This window comes from Eleginops maclovinus, chromosome 10, assembly GCF_036324505.1.
Source record: "Eleginops maclovinus isolate JMC-PN-2008 ecotype Puerto Natales chromosome 10, JC_Emac_rtc_rv5, whole genome shotgun sequence".
Classification (NCBI taxonomy): Eukaryota; Metazoa; Chordata; class Actinopteri; order Perciformes; family Eleginopidae; genus Eleginops; species Eleginops maclovinus.
The window spans coordinates 12,182,390-12,202,269 of record NC_086358.1 but is presented as its reverse complement, the minus strand read 5'-3'; the positions used below and the strand labels follow the sequence as shown (position 1 = coordinate 12,202,269).

The window sequence follows — 19,880 nt, the reverse complement described above, 5'->3', positions numbered from 1 at the left end:
TCTGCTGGGCAGGAAGTTTAGAGGAAGTGAACAAAAATGATCATAAAAAGATATTACAATATATACATATTTTGTAACAAAAACAAGAAGAACGAAGCAGTGTGGAGTTTCACTTTAACAATCATTTTATTAGCAGTCCCAAGAGGCAATGAAAAAAAAGGACAAATCAAAGAGAAAAAAGGAACAGAAATTAACAGTCAAGACGGTGGGCCAATCAAAGTCAGTGAACGAAAAGACGGAACAGAGGGCTACACACACACCAAAAAAACACAAAAGTCACATTGTTAAAAAAAAAAAAAGGACATAAAGTGATGAATAGAGATTTAATTTAATCTCACAGATTGTGTGTGAGTGTGTGTGTTGGCTGATCCCTCTGTTCCTCAGCAGAAATTCACCAGGACCGACCCCACATTCAATCACACACACACAAACTCACACACTCGCATTCACACAGACACACATATCAAAAAGCCAGTCAAAGCGTCTTCCTCTCTTCAGTAAAAGCCATGATTTTATATTCCGGTCATTTGTGACAGCGAAATCAACCATCTACACACCACAGCTGTTCAGGCAGTTATTTAAAATTGTTATCTTTCTATTAATTCTGTACAGATTATATATTTTATTTACACACTGAACAATATCAGTGCGGAGACAACTTAAAATTTAAACATTTGCTGATATATCTGCCGTCGTTCTGCGCTTATTTCCTTTTGTTTTCACAAGTATAATTCCCCAACGTTTGATTACTATAAAGTCACAGCACTGGACAGAATTGTCCCCAGAAAGAAATCATGAGGATGATTTCCCATTTATTTTTGCGTCAGTCCTTCCCTTTGCTGCATAGGCTTTGAAGTAATATAGCCCCCCCCCCAATTACAGAATCATTGACAGCGATTTAAAATGCACATCTGACCCAGATGTTCGGACCAGTAACGGAAACTCAACTGAAGCTGATTCAAACAAATCCGGATTATACCAATTACTGTAATAACACAGATGCCTTTATTTTCAGTTCACTTGTGGAAAATAAAACCAGATTTTACATTTCAAGATACTCCTTAAATCCATTCTGTCATCTCACTCCAGTTTGAGCTCTCCCTGTAACTTTTAAATTAGACTACTCTTACTGGAAGCAGGAAATAAGAATTGGGCAATGGGTAAATACTCCTCTCACATCTGCACGCAGACGCGCGCACGCACACACACATACACACACAAAATTGGAGCAGCATGGGGAGGGGGGTACTAAGGCCATGATTGAAAGGGAGAAGAGACAGAAAGACCAGCATTTATTTAATTGTTATGTAGATGTCCTTCACTCTATTGGGATTCAATCATATAAAAAGTGTTTGCTATCTGAGGGTCGTTAAAGACCCAAAACAGCCTTTCAGTGCTAGTAGTACAGACAGTTCACCGACTACAGTCAACAGCCGCCGTCTCCACCACTCACTCTGTTGCATACATAATAGTTCACTTGTGTATATACATTACTCTCCCTCATCAGTTATTTTGCTCCTGCTGTGTTGGAGAAGTACATTTGAGGCAAGAGTAAAGCTCTATGAACATCTCTCTCACACACACACACACACACACACACACACACACGATACCTGCCAGCTGGTGTCTCAGCTGACAGACAGCAGGGAGAGCTTTAGTTTATTAGGTTAAAAAAAAAGGTAAAGCGCTTTCTTTCACAAGGAAGGAGAACCGGGGAAAGGGGGGGGGGGGGGGGGTAGGTTCATACAGGTGAAGGTGGGAACTTTAAAGTCTAGCTGAGAAGCTGGCGGATCTCCTTGTGCATGTGACACAAGAAGTCCACGTATGACGCTCCCCCGCTGACGCTCTTGTCCTCGACCAGGAAGTGCCTGAATATCAGCTCGGCTTTGTCTTCCTGTTTCACCACCATGAGCTGGAAAACAGGAAAGGTGGGGAGTGTGAGAGCGTGAAGGTGATAGGGATCAAACCTTAAATTGCTGTAACATCAATTTCCAATTAGTCAATTGTTGAGAACGTACATTATCCAAAATGTTATCAACAATTTGCAAATCTAGAGAAGTCTGTAATATACTGTAAATAACAACTCTGCTTTCGCCTCGTGTTTAATGTTAAGACCAATTACCTGTGAAGCATCTTTTGTTAAAATGTAAAAAAGTGTACCTTCATGTATCGTGAACGCTCTGCTCTGAAAGATTCGATGATCTCTCTGAGTCTCTGAGAGAAGGGGTTGTCCAGCTCTGGAAGACTTGTCTGAAACAGAAAGGATTTACTTCTGATATATTGTGTAATTTGTCCAATAAAGTGGAAACAACCTGCTATACTATGCCGATGAAAATGAATAAAGCATAATACATTGGAGAAGATTGGGGCCACTTGTTACAACTACACAGCCTTTTCTAGTGAAAATGAAACAGGATTAATCTGCAAGCAGTTGCTTAGTCAGCTAAGTTTCCCAACATGTGAGCAGCTCTGTGTCCTCTCACCAGGTTAGGCTCTATCTGGCTGAAGCTCGGTGTGCCGAAGATGTTGAGCAGCAGCTCCTGCTGGACGCTGGCCCCGACCCACAGGAAAAGGTGGAGTCCCGTCTCCAGGAGATAAACGCCGCCTTTAGAGAGCCTCTCCTCGGAGTCCCTCACCGCCATCGGCAACGACCCGCTTTCCAACTTTGCCTTATAAAGTCGAAGAGGAGGAACATTATTAGATAGACAGACAGGCTTGAGGGCACTCATTTATAAATGTACATTTGTAAATAAATATGTTGCGTGTAATTAATATTGCCTTTTTGCAGCTAAAGAAGATGGAACTAAGAATAAAAAAATGAATAGAAAGCCAAAACTGTTTGCATTTATATTTTAATACAAGTAAAAAAAGAGCATTAAATAAAACTTTTCGGTTTAAACACTAGAGTGTGCAAAGCCTACCGGTCAAAGCCTAGTTTTTACTATTGTTGGAGCTCATTGAACTGTAAAGTAACAAGCACAGGCTAAATGAATGGCTGCCAGGAGCACAGCAATCCAACCGATGCAAGAGCACATTTCTAGCAGATTTACTTAAAACACGTGCTGCTGTTTTATATTTGCTTACCTCTGAATCGACGGGACAAAAGATAATAAAATTGAGCCGTGATAACTTCCCAAGATGTAAAGTCCAGTTTTATAGTCCTATGTAACAAAAGGGCCTATAAACATAGTAATCCTCACTCAGACATGCTGTTTCAACGCAGGGCGGATTCAGTTTATGATACTGCAGATTCGTTCTGAGGATAAAAATAGTTGTGACGGAGGGAAACCTGGTTCTTTGTTCTATGAGAGCATAGTCACGTAGATATATTTGTATCTGCTTTAATACTAAAACTGAACTCTGGATAACACACAGGCTATTATTAGATTGAGTAAGAGGGAAACAAACAATGTTTTTTTATTTATGTTAGTGCATATCTAATCGTAGCCTTGACACTTTGATGATCCCAGAAAAGCCTCTGCCCGTATAAAATGTGATTTCCAATGCCACATTCCAACCATTTCACCCCATATACTCACATTTACACCCTGGTGATGCAACTTTTAACTATTCAGGATTCTGTGAAGATGGTGGAGATTGGCACTGGGCCAAACAATAATAGACCAAACCGTTTTGTGTGGTCTCACCAGTGGCAGTAGGCGAGGGTAGAAGAAGACATGGCTCTCGGAGACGTCCATGCAGCTGATCAGTTGCCTCAGGTACGCCCTGTCGTCCAACGAAATGTCGGCTCCCGGCTGCAGCACGTCACTCTTCAGTACGCAGTTCAAATACACTGGCAGCAGCTTCATGCACTCAGGCAGGATCAGCTGAAAACACACACATAAATGAAAATACTTTTAACCATGGATGTGTACTTTTTGGTCTTTATTTTGATTTGTTTTTTCACTTGTCCTCGTCTCTGTATTTAATGTATTAGCTTACTCTTTTTAATTGTTTGCTTTTTTATCTGCTACGTCACTTTTGCTCCAATTAAATCTTCTGGCTGCAGTAATTCCAAACTGAAACTGCATTGTTCTCTAAATCTATTCATTTTTTGGAACAAACAAATAATGGGCCTGAGGAATCTAAAATGAAGTGTACTGTGAAATGGGATCCTGATCCAAAATCTGCTTATGTTGCATTATGCCAGTCATAGGATTGTTGCTGATATGATTCTATTGCAGTATGCTGAGGGTCTATTACCTGGCCAGCTGATGAGGGGCTTGCACAGTTCTTTCGGTAGCAGGCCAAAATCTGAGCACACTGGTTGATCAAAGTTTCTCTCACTGCTTTAGTGTGGTTGGTTAGGAGGCCTCGGAAAGCTGCAAAACACACAAACACACACACTTGCACATTGAAATACCATCTACGATAGCTGCAGATGATAAATCCACCACCAGGGACCGGTGTTAAGAAATAAAGGTGCATTACACTCTAAAAGAAAACCATGTTGCACCTTCCTTTCTCCTGTGGATGGTGAGTGAACGCCGCCCTGCTTCAGACTTACAGAGCTGCAAAAATTCCTCCCAGCAGGCCGAGAGGAACAGGTGCCTCTTCCTACTGTTGGACAATTTGCAGCTCCACTGAAGCAGCTGGGATTCGCTCCATAGTATTTATAGAGTTTGTGACTCATTCATTACTCCCCTCACAACTTGTTGAGACTTTTATGAGTACAATTGTGGACATTTGTATGCCAAGCTCTCTGAGATTGAATGGTCCTCACCGTATTTGGAGAAGAAGTTGATGATTGTGTCCGTCTCACAGTTGCGGTAGAGGTCAGCCAGCTGAGAGCAGCAGTTGACCGCCATGTTGTGGACGCGGAGACGCCTTTGCCCGCTGCAGCTGGTGTAGAGCACGGCGCACTGCGGGGGGAAACGAGGGTCAGATTAACAGACTGATTGATTGGATGTCAGCCATGTCAGATTAGGTAGATCCCGTCAGCTACAGAACTAATCTGAATCACTGCTGTCAGGAAGAACTCAAAGCGCAGACTGATCTGGAAACCATCAAAAAATGTTTTATTCCCTTAAAAATGATTTTGTTGCACACCTGCATGAGGGCTCCCGTCTCCTCGCTGAGTTTGTCGTCGTGTTTGAACTCCACAGTGATGGCCTTGTCGCAGTCCAGGCCTGCTAGCTCCACGTCTGTGGTGTTGCTCATGAAGAAGGAGCCGAAAAAGTCTGTCGCCCGGATACCTGAGGGGAGGGGAGGCAGGAGACGGACATTCGAGGAGTCAGTGGAACATACATCTTGATCGGATGGGCGTTCTGTTTTGATTTCAAGTGGACGAGCCTCACCTGTGCTGGTTCGCACCCTCATGACGGCGTCAAAGCCCACTAGTTTCTGAACGTCCCGCCTTAGATCGTTCAGGAAGCGCTCCCTGTCCGACTGAGCCTGGGAATAACAAAACACACCATGAATTACACACCACAGCTATGTTTATGTTTATCAGTGTCAAATGATGTAGTTGGTACTTTAACAAATGCTATCAGAGCAGTATAGGGGCTCCAGTAGATCTTATGCCCCTTTTCCACCAAACCGGATCAAGATCCGAACTTTTGGTTTTCTGGCGCTTTTCTGGTTCTAGCCTGTAGCACCCCTTGTGTTTCCACCACTCAGAGGCCGAAATTGTTTTGCGTCATGACGTAACCGTTTACGTGCCCTCTTATGACTGATTCATATTCACTGTCTGACTGTCACACGAGCAGCTGATGCATACCCCCTGCCCGTAAGTGAATGTGTTTCAGTCTGTATTGACACTGTTTGGCATCACAATGCTGTTATGAAAGTGTCTCTGGCATTAGACAGGTGATGTTAGCATAGCAAGCGAGGCTACTCTGACTATCTTGACTACTTTGCTATCCTATTGTGACATAAGCCGTTTTTCTACAGGGATATTTTACAGGCGTAGTTTTCATTATTATTTTACTTCTGATGGCAACCTTTGTAGCCCATGTATTGATTCCATCCGATAGCTGCAATAATACAAAACAACAGGAAAACATCTGCCTGCTCTTCACAATGATCAATAACAGTGAACGGATGGTGATTAAAGTGAGGTAAAAATAAGCAGCATCACACTGAGCCTGGTTAGTGTTGCCTGACTTTATAAAGTGTGTGGTCGCGTTGTAGTCACTTTGCTCAGCGATACTGCTTGTTACAACTTGTACTCGCCATGAACTGTTATTGCTCAGGTTAATCTCCCTGCTCCGAAGTAAACGCGACGTATTGGTTCATATTCGTATCTTGCCCGGCAGCCGAGTGGGGCCAGAAAGATCGGGTTTTTCGGCGCTTAAAGCCGGGCGCCGCTGCGGTGGAAACACGAAAACCAGATCTTTCTCGGCTCCAGCTCCATCTCCGGGTTGGTGGAAAAACGGCAATAGAAAGAAAGCCTGCAGCTCTATCAGAATAAGTCAGGAAGACTGACTCCCCCTCACCTGGAAGTAGGTGTATTTGTAGATAGAGCCTCCAGTGGAGACAGGAACCACTCCTAACGTGGCAACGTCCACATACTGGTTGGGGAAGAGGAAGAGATCCACACAGCAGCCCTGCGCTACACACTCCTTAGCCAGGGTGTTGTAGAAACCCGCCTGAGGCTGGAACAGAGACTGAGGAGAACAGTAAGTCAGTGTCACTAAATAAATGACAAACACATATTAGTGAATATAAAATAAACGTGCTGCCCTGGTGTTTACCTTCTCCTTATCGGTCCCAACCAGCTTCTTGTCTTCTCTGTTCTTCAGTTTTCCAGGAGCCTCTGCGATGGGCAGGGAGGTGTGGAACACAAACAGCTTCCCCGAACAGTCTGCAGCCTGAGGAGGGGGCACACAACATAGAGATCATCAGGCTTGTCAGCAGACTTTAAATATATAGCATTTAGGCACAAAATCCAAGCACAGCCTGATCACACAGCACTCATATATTGCTTTTGGTTTAAATAACGGGTGAAACGCCAGACACAGGGCTCCAGAGTTAGCTTCTTATGTTAGTAACAGGTAACTCCCATTGCCATTTCCACATTATCTTTGGACCTTTATAATACTATAGGTAAAACTAAATGATAACCTTGTCAAAGTTAAATAATTATTTTAGTATCGATAAGCAGATTCATAAATAACATTGCAGTAATGTTTCTTTAATTACACTTTTTTTACAAATTGACCAAGAGAAAGTTACGACAAACAGTTGGGATACTTAATTAAAAATGTTTTTGACTGATCTACATGATTGACGTCCTGATTTCCAGTCTGAAATTCTGAAAACATGGATAAATCCGGAAGAATCCGATCCCTTTAAGTGGCAGTGTGTGTTTACCTTGAGTGCCTCCAGTCCTGCCTGGATCACAGGTCCAAAAACCGTCTCTGTCTCCCTGGTGTCTGCAAACATCTCAGGGATCTGGTCCAGCAAACTGAAAAACACAAACAGTGTGTGAGTAAGCCCGATCCATCGGTCAGTCCTAACACTTCATTCGTCAATGCGCGCGTGTGTGTGTGTCAGGTTCTTTCTACCCACCTCTCGATTACTTGCCGGCTCTCATTGACGTTGACCAGGAAACCGTCAAGCAGAGGCACAAACATGTCCGATACATCCGACACCACCAACATCTGCGGCTGGGCCAGGCTGGACTTGACGTTGTAGAAGTGCAAAACCTTGTTGTAGGTGACGAACCCCACCCGCACCACAGAGTCCATCTCTGGGTTCTCCCTAGACGCAGAAACGACCGGGGAATCACGGAAATAGTTAGGTTTGTATTTTCTGGCAGTAGTGAGAATATGAACTATCCGTCTTTTTTTTTAGAAATCCTCATTTACAAGAGGAAGTGTTCCTCCTTCCTTACTCTTTGTAGGAGCCTAAATGCAGTTTGTTGATGTTCTGACTTCAATAATTCAGTTCATATTCAAAATGACAGTAATTAATAAATGTGTCTACAGGTTAAGTTGTTACAGTAATGCGTTAAGTTAATGACTTATTCATGTTACAAACGTGTGTGGATCATTTACATGCATAATGTCTCATTTATATAACATCTGTAATATTTGGAAATATGTACTGTGATTGTGGCATCTTAGTAACTGTGTGCCTTTTAACTTATTTTTGATACACTCATGGGAGGAGTTTCCGGGGTTAATCTCGGGTCAGTCAGGAAATGCAAGAGTGGAGTCACAGTTTTTTTTACCTCTGTCACACTCTCTCAATTTATGGAATCATTTTATAACTTTGTAAAATGACGTTCTTTTCTGTGCTTATTTTTCTTGAATCGAAGTAAATGGTTGAATTTACCGAGTTGTCCTGTGGCTTTTTTGATGTGGATTACGACGAGCTAAGGCTTCAGCCATTGGAAAGCTACACTCTTCATCTCCTCACTGACTCAAATTCTCTTTCTTGCTTCTTCTTCCCCTAGCCTTAATATTGCATCTTTCAATCCCTTCTTCACTGGTTCCCCTTTTCTCCCTTCCTCTTCCTTCACTCCTACTTCCCCTGCTTCTTTTTCTCTCCTCCCGTCTATCTCTGTGTTTATGTGTCTGAGTACCTGGGCAGGTAGTCAAGGAGGGTCTTGAGTTCCTCGCACACAATGTTGACCATGCCGCTCTTGACAGCGTTGTAGGACACATCGATAAGGAAGATGTAGGCTGGAGGCTGAGGAATCTTGTTGTTCTGTTAAAGACAAGCACACAGTTTATAAGTAAATAATCTAGAATATGGTATGTCACATATCATATTAACAGTACAGACAGGCTCTTATATTCAACTCTTTCATTGGCTGAGAAGCATTTAAGTAGGTCTCTCTTTCTGAAAGCATTTATATTAAATAAACATTTTCTATTCATGGAAAAGGTGAATATCTTATCTAAAATGCCAAGTTTTGAAAAAGGCTTAAAAACAAGGCCTAAACATTCAACTGAAATCCCATTAAAATCTATTTAAACTGTGTGTGGGTACTACTCTATTAATAAATTGATTAAAACTATGCCAATATGGACCCAGTATGCCTCAGGGTAAGACGACTGTATTGTTAGGATGCTATACACCAAATCATTTAAAACTGAATGTAGATCAAATAAAAAGTAAATCAAGCCACTTTCCGCACGACTTTGCTTTCATTACTTAATTGGACTTTGATTAGCTCTTTCTTGCAGTTATTTGTTAATGACTGTGTTTATTATTGTGTCACTCTGACCTGTGATAACATTAATGAAACCAGCTTCTATTACAGGAATTATGGGTAAACATTCCTCTGCAGACTCTATGAAATGGAAGGCCTTTATACTACTCAAACAGAGATCTTGGAACAATGATGGTGGTTGTAAAATCGGAGTCCAAAGGCGAGTTTCCTGCAGGAAGGACTCTTACCTTACAGTAGTCAACGGTGGCCATGAACTCGTAGCTTCCCAGCGAGAGCTCCGGCCGGTCGTAGCAGTCTACCCTCTTACCAGTGTGGTCCAGATGCTGGAAGTAATGTGGAGGCACTGAAAAGTGAAACCATCAGTACAGTGAGGTTCATTTAAGGAAAGAATACATTTTGATACAAAAACAAGAGACACAAACTCACCCTCTGTGACGCAGCTGCAGAAGCCACACTGGAAGCGCCGCCCCCCCTCTATGAACTGCATGTATGGACACATGTAGGCCTTGCAGCGGTTGCAGCGGATTGGACCCCCCTCGCCATGGTCCACCAAGTATGGAGGGACCTGACAAGAGATACAATGAAAGGAGTGAGAGGAGGCAGACTTAATCCAAACCCTAAATGTGGAACGAATTACTGAAAAAGGAAGTAATGAAGAAATATTTGCACCATGTTTTAGATAAAGTGTTTCTTTGCCAAAATGATGTAACGTAAAACTGAGTTACACTTGTGTAAGTGATAAATGCATGAAACAAGGTCATGCAGCCACTCCCACCTCTGGGATTTTGAGACAGATTATAGCACTGCCAGAACTGGCATCCTGTCATAAAAACCGCAGAGGCTGCAGGCAGTGCCCTGAAAATTAATCCTTTTTCAAATCAGGTTAAGGGTTAAAAAGGTCAAACTGTTATACAATCTCAGCGGAGGAAAGAGCTGTACCGTGGAGCGCTCGGATGAACAGAGAGAAAAAGCAAAGGATGCTTGTTGTTGAGTCAGATCAACACAAATATCTGAAGGCCTTGCAGCGCTGCGACTTTTCAGTATTAATAAATGCATCGTTTGCTCTGTAAAAAAGGTTTTGTGATGTATTCAAACGTCTTTTTTTGAGCACATGTCCAAAGCCAGAATATATTCAGTTTACTGTCAAACATGATGAAGCTAAAACAAGGAAATGTTTGCTAGATTTTAACTTATCATTAATAGAACACGTTGTTAAAGCTCTAAGCACAGAGAACAACCTGGAGTTAATATGCTATAAATCTCAGACAGCGCTACTTTGTCTGGGAACTTTTCCAACCTTTCTCCGTTAAACGCTTTATATTTTGAATCTGGCATAACATTAAATATTTACCTTCTTTCTTAAATAGAGATAGATAATCTCATAGATGATCCTGTGACATAAAACAGCTAAAGATCGGACAGAGTCCAGAGAAGAGACATGGCTATATAGGGCTTACAAAATGTACAAAAACAAGAGAGACAGAAGATAGAGGAGGGGAGGGGGAGTTGCTCACCTCATCTGGGGGCAGCGTGGCAAGGGGCTTGATGACGGCGGCCAGAGGCACCTGAGACTGCTTGGCCATATCGGCCGTGCAGGGCATATTGTAGGCCGTACAGCGAACAAACCTGGGACTGGCATTCCCTGAACAAAGACAAAACCATTCATTAATATCACACTTTTACACAAAAAGTTCTTACCTTTTTGATTATTGTTTTGCAAGTAACTACTTGTGGAAAGAAAGTCAAATTAAGGATAATTCTGTGAGATTTCCATCAAAAATAATCCCTTTGAAAAACACTTCCTCAACGAAGCAGCAGCTAGCTCTGCATGCTAACAGGAAGTAGAACGTACCTTGGTCTTTGACTTGGAAGTTGGTGGTGACCAGCGGAGGGGCCTGACCTCTGACCCCTGTGGTGAAAGGCTCCGTGCATTTAGCCCTGTCGTCTTCTATTACCTGGATCTAAGGGGGAGGGGGATATATATTTTTACCACGCCTGTTTATAGCATAAAAACAAATATGTAAAAGAATTGCCGCAGAGTATCACAAAAGTATAAAAGAGGAACATCGAACAAACATGCAGGAGATGACTTTCACTGGACCCCTATACACACAAACACACATCTGCAGCTACTGAACACACTGAGAACCCATCTGTGTAAAAAACGATCATAGTCAGTTTGTGACTACGTTGACTTTTTGAGAAGGCACAGGATTTATCAAGGCATGCCATCAATGCAAGAAATTGTAGGTGAGTGAAACATCGCAGGCTTGCATGCAAGACGCAGAGAGGCGGAGTCGGAGTCTGATGAAGTACTCTCAAGTTTTCTAAACCACGATAGGCTGCCTCAGTCCTGACAGAACACACAGAAACAACGAGATAAATAGTAAACTATGAAATAAAAGTTTAAAGGATTGCTTTAAACGACAACATGTCCTTGGATAATCTAGTTTTTCTCAAAAGATGCCACAATAAGATACAAAAAAGGAACTGAAAGGAAAAGTTCAACAAATTGAGGAAGTGTGCATCCTTGCCAAGAGTTATACAACAGTTCCTTGTACAATGTGTAGGGACACAACATGTTACTGTTTTAGCTTTAGAGGTGCTGGTTGACATTGTGAGACAGAGCCAGGCTAGCTATTTCCAACTGTCTTTATGCTAAGCTAATTTAGCTGCATGCTGTTACATATTTAGCGTAAGGAGATGTGGTATCAATCGTCTCATCTTTCAGCAAGAAAGCAAATAATGGTTTTGTAAAAAAACAAACTATTACTATTGCTTTTAAACAATGTCACTTAGACCGGGTTTTATTTAGACGGCAACATGTTTTATTTGGGTAGCACTGCCTGTGGTTATTAAAACAGGATAATGCATCAGATAAATGCACAGCACCAGTTTATAGTCTCTTCCTTTAGAATACGGCGTTACAGCTGAATCATGGTGATAAGCAGGGATGACTGAGCCATTCACAACATTCTTTTTTCTTCTTCTTTCCCACATCTTCTTTACATTGTGACTATCCCTGACTCTGAGGGGTGAGGAGGAGAGAGCAGGCGGGGTAAGCTGTGAGTTAGTGCAGGCGGGCGGAGAGGACAGGGTGAAGCGGAGGAAGAGGCAGGCACTCAGGAGACTTACTGGGCTGGGGATAGCGTCTGGATCTATTCTATGTCTTGATTTCTGCACAGCCGGCATGTCAGACGCTTGCTTTACATTCAAAAGATTGTCCAGCAATTTGTGCGAATCAGGACAAAAATAAATAAATAAAATAAAAAAAGAGTGAAAATATAAAAAAAAGGAGTGTGAGAAGAGAATACTCAGCAAGACTCTGCTGAGTGGCAGGCAGCATTGTTGTTATTCAGACAGAAACTGATCAGTAGTATTGATTAGTGGTATTGTAGAATAAACAGTCACAAGCACTACAACATGTTTGACACACATGCTCTCAATGTAAAGATACTCTTATACTTTTGTGGTGCAAAAGCTTGGCAGTATTGAGATAATCCAAAGGGGGAAACATCGCATATACTGTTGGATCTAATAGTGAATGCGATGTCCCAAAAACATTTTTTAAAAGCACATTAAGTTTAAAAATCTGTCAGCATTAAAAACAGCAAAATAAATGCACCAACAATAACAGTAGGAATATAGTCCCACTATGAGTAATTTACGAGTCGAACAAAAATCAAACAGATATTTTAATTATTCTTTGATGGATTAGTAAAATTGTTATAATTCACTAAAACTTGGATACAATTTAGTCAAATTAATAATGACATAATCTAAATTCCTTTTTGACCTATGTCTCACTTATTGACAAACACTTAGTGGCACATGCAACATCATATACAATCAGTGGCCACTTTATCACAATCAATTAAATGCAGCTCGGCCATTAATTCAAAAGTCTATAATGTTTAGATTTTCTTGAAATTGTCAGGAAGGCTGTTGAGGTGCTGTTTGTACCGCAAGAAGAATAGCCAATGTTTGTGCTAACAGAGATCCTGGTAAAGAGAAAGATAGATCGGTGTGGGACAGAACTGCTTTATATTGAGAGGGGAATGTAACGCAGCTCAGACAACACCATGTCCTCCATGCTGGATTGAATTGTCAGCATTAATAGGCATCAAGTAAATAAAGTGGACACTGAGTGTACTTTTCACTTTCGAAACTCACTCAGAAACTGTGTCAGTCATCTTTGCTTCTTATCATTTCCAAACATGGTGTGAAAAACAGAGATGGTTCGGCTCTAAACTAAGACGTGTGGTTTAGTGTTTGATAGTGGCTGCTCACCGGGCTCGGAATGGCATCTGGGTCGAGTCTTTTCTGTGCAGGGGGAGCAGCAGCCGGCGCTGGTGCAGGGGCTCCGTAGTTTGGTTGTCCAGGATAAGGGCCCGCATAGCCAGGCTGAGGGCCCCTCACCTGCCCGAACGCACCTAAAGAAAAACCATCAGAGGTTTATTTAGGTACTACATATTGTTAAGTATACTCTGAATAAAATATGACAATATTATTCCAACAATGATCAAAATATGCTTAAACAGCAACAAAACACTCTGGAGTAACTTTACCTGACAATTAGCCAAGAAAGTAATATTTATATTGCATGACAGTGAGGACAAATAAACAAATGATAAATAATTGAAAAAAATAGCAACACTGTTTAATTATTTCTTTCTTACATGATAAGAGCTAGTCATGTTTTTACTTCTCTCCCATGATTTTGAGAGCTTTCTTAAAATGACTCATGTGAGAATATTCACAACTTTCAAATCCTTTGCCTAGTCTCCTCACCGTTCTGCTGGGGGGGGTATCCTCCCTGCATGCCAGGCTGAGGGGGAGGCTGCTGCATGGGCCCCGGAGGACCTGGGGGCCCCTGTGGTCCTGGAGGCAGGTGGTTGTTCTGGGCCATGGAAGTGGGGGGCATCTGAACTCTGGGAGGAGGAGGGCCTGAGTTGTAGGTGGATGGCTGGGATGGAGGGGGCTGCTGCTGGGGTGGCATGGGGCCTGGGTAGTGGCCAGGGTGCATGGAGGCTGCAGGAGGAAAAGACACAGGCTGAGAGGAAGGAGGCGGGGCTCTAGGAGGGAATGAGCCCTGTGCAGGGGGAGGCAGGCCCGAGTTGAAAGCAGGATGGCTGGCAGGTGCTGAGGAGAAGGGGGGCTGGGCTGGAGGGAATGACTGCTGGGGCTGGGACATTGGGGGAGCAGGAGCTTGGCTGGGAGGGGACACAGGACCCGAGTAGGAGGAGGGAGGAAATGTTTGCTGAGAGGAAGGGGGTGGCGGAGGAGATGTAAACTGCTGTTGGGAAGTGGGGGGAACAGAAGAGTTGAATGGCTGTGGAGAAGGAGGTGGCGGTCCTCCGTAGTATTGCTGAGGACCTGCGGAGCCGCTCGGAGGTGGAGGCTGGGTCGGGGAAGCGGACGCAGGGGGAGGCGCCTGGGTGTAGGAGGGGGGAGGTGGGGCGGAGTAAGCGGCACTGACAGGAGGCTGCGAGCTTTGAGGCGGAGCTGGGGAGAGACGGCAGACACTTTATCACAGTTCTATATCCATATTCTATCCTCACTGGGGAGTAGTACTCAATAAAGAAAGTTGATCTAATGAATAAAATACTATATCCTTTAATACAATGACTCTAGACTAAAATGGATCGATGACAAGGATTTTTTTAAGACAGACTGTACCGCCGCCATCTCTGATACATGCATCTACAACACTCACATCAAAATGTCATTCACCGTCACATAATTACTCCAGTAAACCACAGGACACCCGAGTACAAATCCAATCATATTTACCATATCCTGGCCCTGCAGTGGTTGGCGGTCCAGTGGTGATCTGCATCCCGGTCATCTGGTTAGTGACCTGTTGCATTGTGGGTTGGGGCCTGTAGTGTTGGGGATAGACGGGTTGTGGCCCTGCCAGGTTCACAGCTCCCTGGTTGTATGGCTGAGGCAAAGCTGGCCTAAAAAACACATAAATATTTCAGTGTGTGTGTGTGTGTGTGTGTGTGTGTGTGTGTGTGTGTGTGTGTGTGTACATGCAAGTAACACAATTAACTGGGTTACAGTCCGCTTTTTACAGGGGGCGATTTAATGTCATGTGAATGAGAATCCTGGTTTCTGTGATCAGGAAAGGGGATTTTGTATTCTAAGCTAGTTTTCTTCTAGAAACACTGATATCTTGGCCATGTTATGATAAAGGAGGGCCATGGTATGATAAAGGAGTATCAGTGGGTTCTCTTATTATTAATTTGTCTCTAGAATTCAATGAGGGAAGGCCCTGCTTTGTCCGTCTCCAACTACGCAGTCAGTCTCCTTCACATACACTCCAAAATAGTCACGACTGATGCCACATCTTCTCATGCTAAAATGAGAAAGCCATGTATCCAAAATGCTGACGGGGTTTCAGGAGAAATCTGCTTAATAACAATGTTTTATAAAAATAAAAGGGCGAAATACACTTCTGGGAACAACAAACGATCCTCATGTTATTACCTGGGTGGTGCCTGTGTCATAGGTTGGGGGCCGTTTTGCATGTCCCCTTGACTGTGACTGTACTGACTATATTGCTGAGGCGCTGAGACAGGAGGGGCTCCAGAGGTGGGGGGACCCCTGCCAGGACCTGAATTTAAGAGACAAAAGATTACACAATGCTAAAGGCATCAACATCGAGGCAACACATAATCTGGAATTTATTCTGAAACCAAGCTTTTCCAATGCAACGAGATTAGCGCAGCAAGCTAAAAATTGCTATTGGCCAAAGTGGAGCCCGAATACATTTATAGAAGTAGCTGATTACACTCCCAGACTCAGCCTCCAGGGTTAGGAACACAGACGACACACTGACAGCAGGCCAGCAGAGACTGAGCGGTAAGAGGGTCAGATAGATATTGATGCTAAGGCTGGAAATAAAACCAGACATCGGATATTTTTAGGATGTCAAATCCAGTAAGCAACTGTCAGGTTGTCTTTGATGTCTGCCGTATTAATGTAACAGTCATGAGCTTAGTACAGTAATAAAAAGGAGGGTAGAGTAAGGAAAAAGGGTGATGTCCACAACTTCTGGACACTCAAAAACAGTGTCCAGAAGCACACGTTTAGGTAATACAAACAGTTGGTAATAAAAAAGGTTTGCTTTACAATTATAATCAAATATATGCTACTTTTAGAAAAGAACCATGCAGAACAAAGGCCTGTAGGTACAGAGAGGATTCGATGACTGCAAAGCTGGAGTGTGAAATGAGTAAGAAATAGAGAGGAGGCAGTTACCTAAGTCAAGAGGAGAGGAGAGGTCAGAGACTGGGTTGGCAGCCACAGCCTTAGAGGGAAAACTTGTGAAAGGTGAATAACCTGAAATACAAGAAAAGACAGAAAGGAATATGCAGAGTTATGTAGGGAAAAGCTTAAAGCAATGTGAAAAAATGAGAGGGCAGTCAAGATTCAGATTAGTATGCAGAGGCATAGTGCTGTCTCGCACATACATGAACAATCACACAGAGCAGGAGTCAGGTAAGACGCTGCATGGCTGCCTGCAGAGCATCACAGCTGACATGGGGGCTCTCACTCTCTCAAGGTAAACCTATTTAGAAGCAGCACTTTACCTTGTGGTGGGGCCCCAGGTTGGTAGGCTGAAGGAGGGCCATTGTAGGGAGGGTAAGCAGCGTAGGGTGCGGGGTATCCTCCATCCAGGGGGGTGTAGCCAGGCTGGCCGTAGCCAGGCTGGGGCTGGCTGTACGGAGAGGCCATTGGAGTGCGCTGGTTTACATTCATCCTCAGTTCATCCCTAAATCTGGATTAAAGCGTGGAAACAATAAAAAAAACATATTACAACAAATCATAATACAAGACTGAACTTGTTGAGCCTTTTTCCAGGCTTTAAAGCCAGCGCAACAGGGGTGTTATTAATGATAACGGCTGTCGTGACAGGCTTGGGTTCCTCTCATCCTTAAGATTTTCATTCTTTCCAGGAGCCGGGAGAATCTGCCCACACAGCACACCTTGCTTCATGAGGTAAATGTGAACTACAGACAGTCAGACACAATTGGTCTTAGGTTACTGACAACTCTCTAGCTCTTAAAGGGATACTTTAAATAATGTGAAGTGGGGCTGTATGAGGACCTGAGTCTGTGTATTACCTACAGTGGATGGCAGTCACAGAGCGCCCAGTTTGGAGGAAAAAAAAGCAATGTACTGCTGTGGACATAAAAAAACAACAAAACTCGAAATGTATGTCAAGTACTTCAACCAGTAATTTCCCCCTGAAGAACATGGGTCTGTTGGTCTGTTGCTGCCTCGATCTCCTAGTTTGTCTGTGTTATTATGTGACTCAGTCGTTTGAAAGGCTTTGTCTGGAATTTAAAAAATGACAACTATTTGAAAAAGGTGTCTGGTCCCTTTGAAGAAAGCTCCCCTGTCAGATATTCAAAATATAATGTAAATTTAAATTGATACACCTTTTTATTTTACATGGGACATTTTATAGGTGACTAAAATACATTTTGCTGACAGCCAGTCCGGATCAATCTATTGATTTGTTTCCATGGATGTTACCTCTGATTTTCCATACTGGGGGAGATAATGTAGACAATTTAATATGCATCTCAAACAATCCGCTCTGTCCCTTTAAGGCAAACGTGAACCCATCTAAGTTTGCTGTCACATTACACCTGAACCAACAAACAGGAAGATTAATGCAAACCTTTTTTCTCCAAATAAACAGATCATAGCTCTACAAGTTTCCATGGTCTTTTGTGACGTTGCTACTCCCGGGTTCGTTGACACCTTTATTGGCTTTTTATGTTTGCCTTTACCACACCCAAAGTTTGCATCTCAATCACTAACAATTAAGTTCACACACACACACACACACACACACACACACACACACACACACACACACACACACACACACACACACACACACACACACACACACACACACACACACACACACACACAAAATTGGAGCAGCATGGGGAGGGGGGTACTAAGGCCATGATTGAAAGGGAAAAGAGACAGAAAGACCAGCATTTATTTAATTGTTATGTAGATGTCCTTCACTCTATTGGGATTCAATCATATAAAAAGTGCTTCACTAGAATGGGCATAAGTCTCCACAGTGGACCACAACTTAAACCTAACAATTTAAACAATGTGATCAAAACAGACGAACCGTATGACAGTAGCTAATAGTCTCTCAGCTATAGGGGGAGGCATGAATACAGTCCGTAAGGTCTATTGGACTCTTTCATAGACCCGAGTAAGGTGCCTACAGGTCATAGGAAGACACCAGTAGCTAGCTCAATTGGAAAGTCACTCCTGCATATGACATGTCAACTTCAACGTTACTATCAGAAGTTCAAAACATGGAGTTGTTTATGCATTTGGCTCCTGGAGACTGGGCTTACCTATATGACAGACATGATGACAGAGTGATGAGTATCATCTAACAGAAAGACACGGGCTGAACGAGCGGGGCCTTTGAATAATTCAGCGTTGCAGGTGCCACAACGAGAAATACAATCGCTGTAGCCGTACAGCCTTTTAACTATTATGTGGGGCCTACTGAGTGACCCATATCTACTCTCCTGATTGGGCTTCATTTAAGTGACTCGGTTAGCATTTTCAGTAGAGAAAGTAGAAAGCTATCAAAACTGGCCATTATTTGAGAATAATACACATATGCCAGCTTCATGTGGGTGAGGAGTGATAGCTGCCAAGCCGAGGAAAGCTAGCAGTGTGCTAACGGGATCAACCTCAGTGCCGCAGTACCATTAGCTCGTTAGCTTAGCTTATGTCAACCAAAACCTCAAAACAGAGTGTGATTAACAAGCCGTGGGTGTCTGTTACGTGTATACCAAAGCACAACAAGGCTTTGATTCAACAAACTTCCAAGTCCTGAGGGCTATCTAAGCGTGCTACCGTGGGCAACCACACAGCTTAAATCATGATGACAGCAGCAGTGGTTGAATCAGCTGTGACCAGATCGCCACAACTAGCGACAGCTAATGTTAGCCTAATAGCTTAGCTAGGCTAGTAACCTCCAGCTATTTCGCAGAGCGGTGCTAGCCGTGCCATAGCAATAGCTAGCATTAGCAAGCATAGCAAAATCCAAGCTTCACTGTTAAACCGGGCAGGGTTGTCACACATTAACTAATTTAATATCGAAACCTACCTCCGAAGTGTTGTAAAGAGTGAGGCTATCCTCTGCTTGGAGCAAACGGTGAAACCCGGTGACCGACAAACTGTGAAGTCGATGTCGTCCCGGGGTGTTTCTCACTAATCCCTTCTCGGTATCAGAAGCGGACATTCAGCGGAACTGCTGCAGCGCTGTGCCACGTCCACATCCGGATAGAGAGACTTCCCCCAAACTCACCTCTCCTCTGTACCGAGAGCTCCGCTCTGGTGAATAACTGTAAGAAAGCTTCACTATAAACTCAGGTGTTTAACATAAAAGTAAGTATGAGTTCGACTTTCTATTGTCTAGCTTGTGAGATGGTCATTAGAATCACCCTTTGTGGCAAGTATACGTATGTATAGCATAAAGGAAATTTGACTCTTGGTGTTTACATTGCTCTAACACAGAAATAGACATAACAGATAGGAACAAGGACAACAAGGCTGAACAACCCAAGTATTTAACAGACAGGGCTTTTATGTATCAGTGATGAATCTTAATTAAATACATTTACTCATACATATATATATGTATATATATCATATTCTATTTACTTTATATAGCTTCTTCTTGCACTATTTT

General features: G+C 42.9%; 1 protein-coding gene across 3 annotated transcripts; it reads right to left on the bottom strand.

Annotated features, from left to right (window-relative positions):
• Positions 1-102: 102 nt before the first annotated feature.
• Positions 103-19,440, bottom strand: sec24c (SEC24 homolog C, COPII coat complex component). 3 transcript variants are annotated; one of them, XM_063892414.1, is made up of 24 exons: positions 19,296-19,440; positions 16,723-16,910; positions 16,391-16,471; positions 15,617-15,743; positions 14,918-15,084; positions 13,916-14,629; positions 13,415-13,557; positions 10,977-11,085; positions 10,639-10,766; positions 9,551-9,689; positions 9,352-9,467; positions 8,531-8,655; positions 7,513-7,704; positions 7,315-7,408; positions 6,696-6,812; positions 6,438-6,608; positions 5,298-5,394; positions 5,050-5,195; positions 4,724-4,862; positions 4,204-4,322; positions 3,648-3,827; positions 2,484-2,669; positions 2,161-2,250; positions 103-1,912 (listed from the first exon to the last, which is right to left on the bottom strand). In XM_063892414.1, the coding sequence occupies exons 2-24, from the start codon at positions 16,889-16,891 to the stop codon at positions 1,772-1,774; spliced, it is 3,690 nt and encodes a 1,229-aa protein (XP_063748484.1). In that variant the 5' UTR covers positions 16,892-16,910; positions 19,296-19,440; the 3' UTR covers positions 103-1,771. The 3 variants fall into 3 exon arrangements, with proteins under 3 accessions (XP_063748484.1, XP_063748486.1, XP_063748485.1); XM_063892416.1 differs by having other exon boundaries at positions 13,916-14,155; XM_063892415.1 differs by lacking the exon at positions 16,391-16,471.
• Between the last annotated feature and the right edge of the window lie 440 nt (positions 19,441-19,880).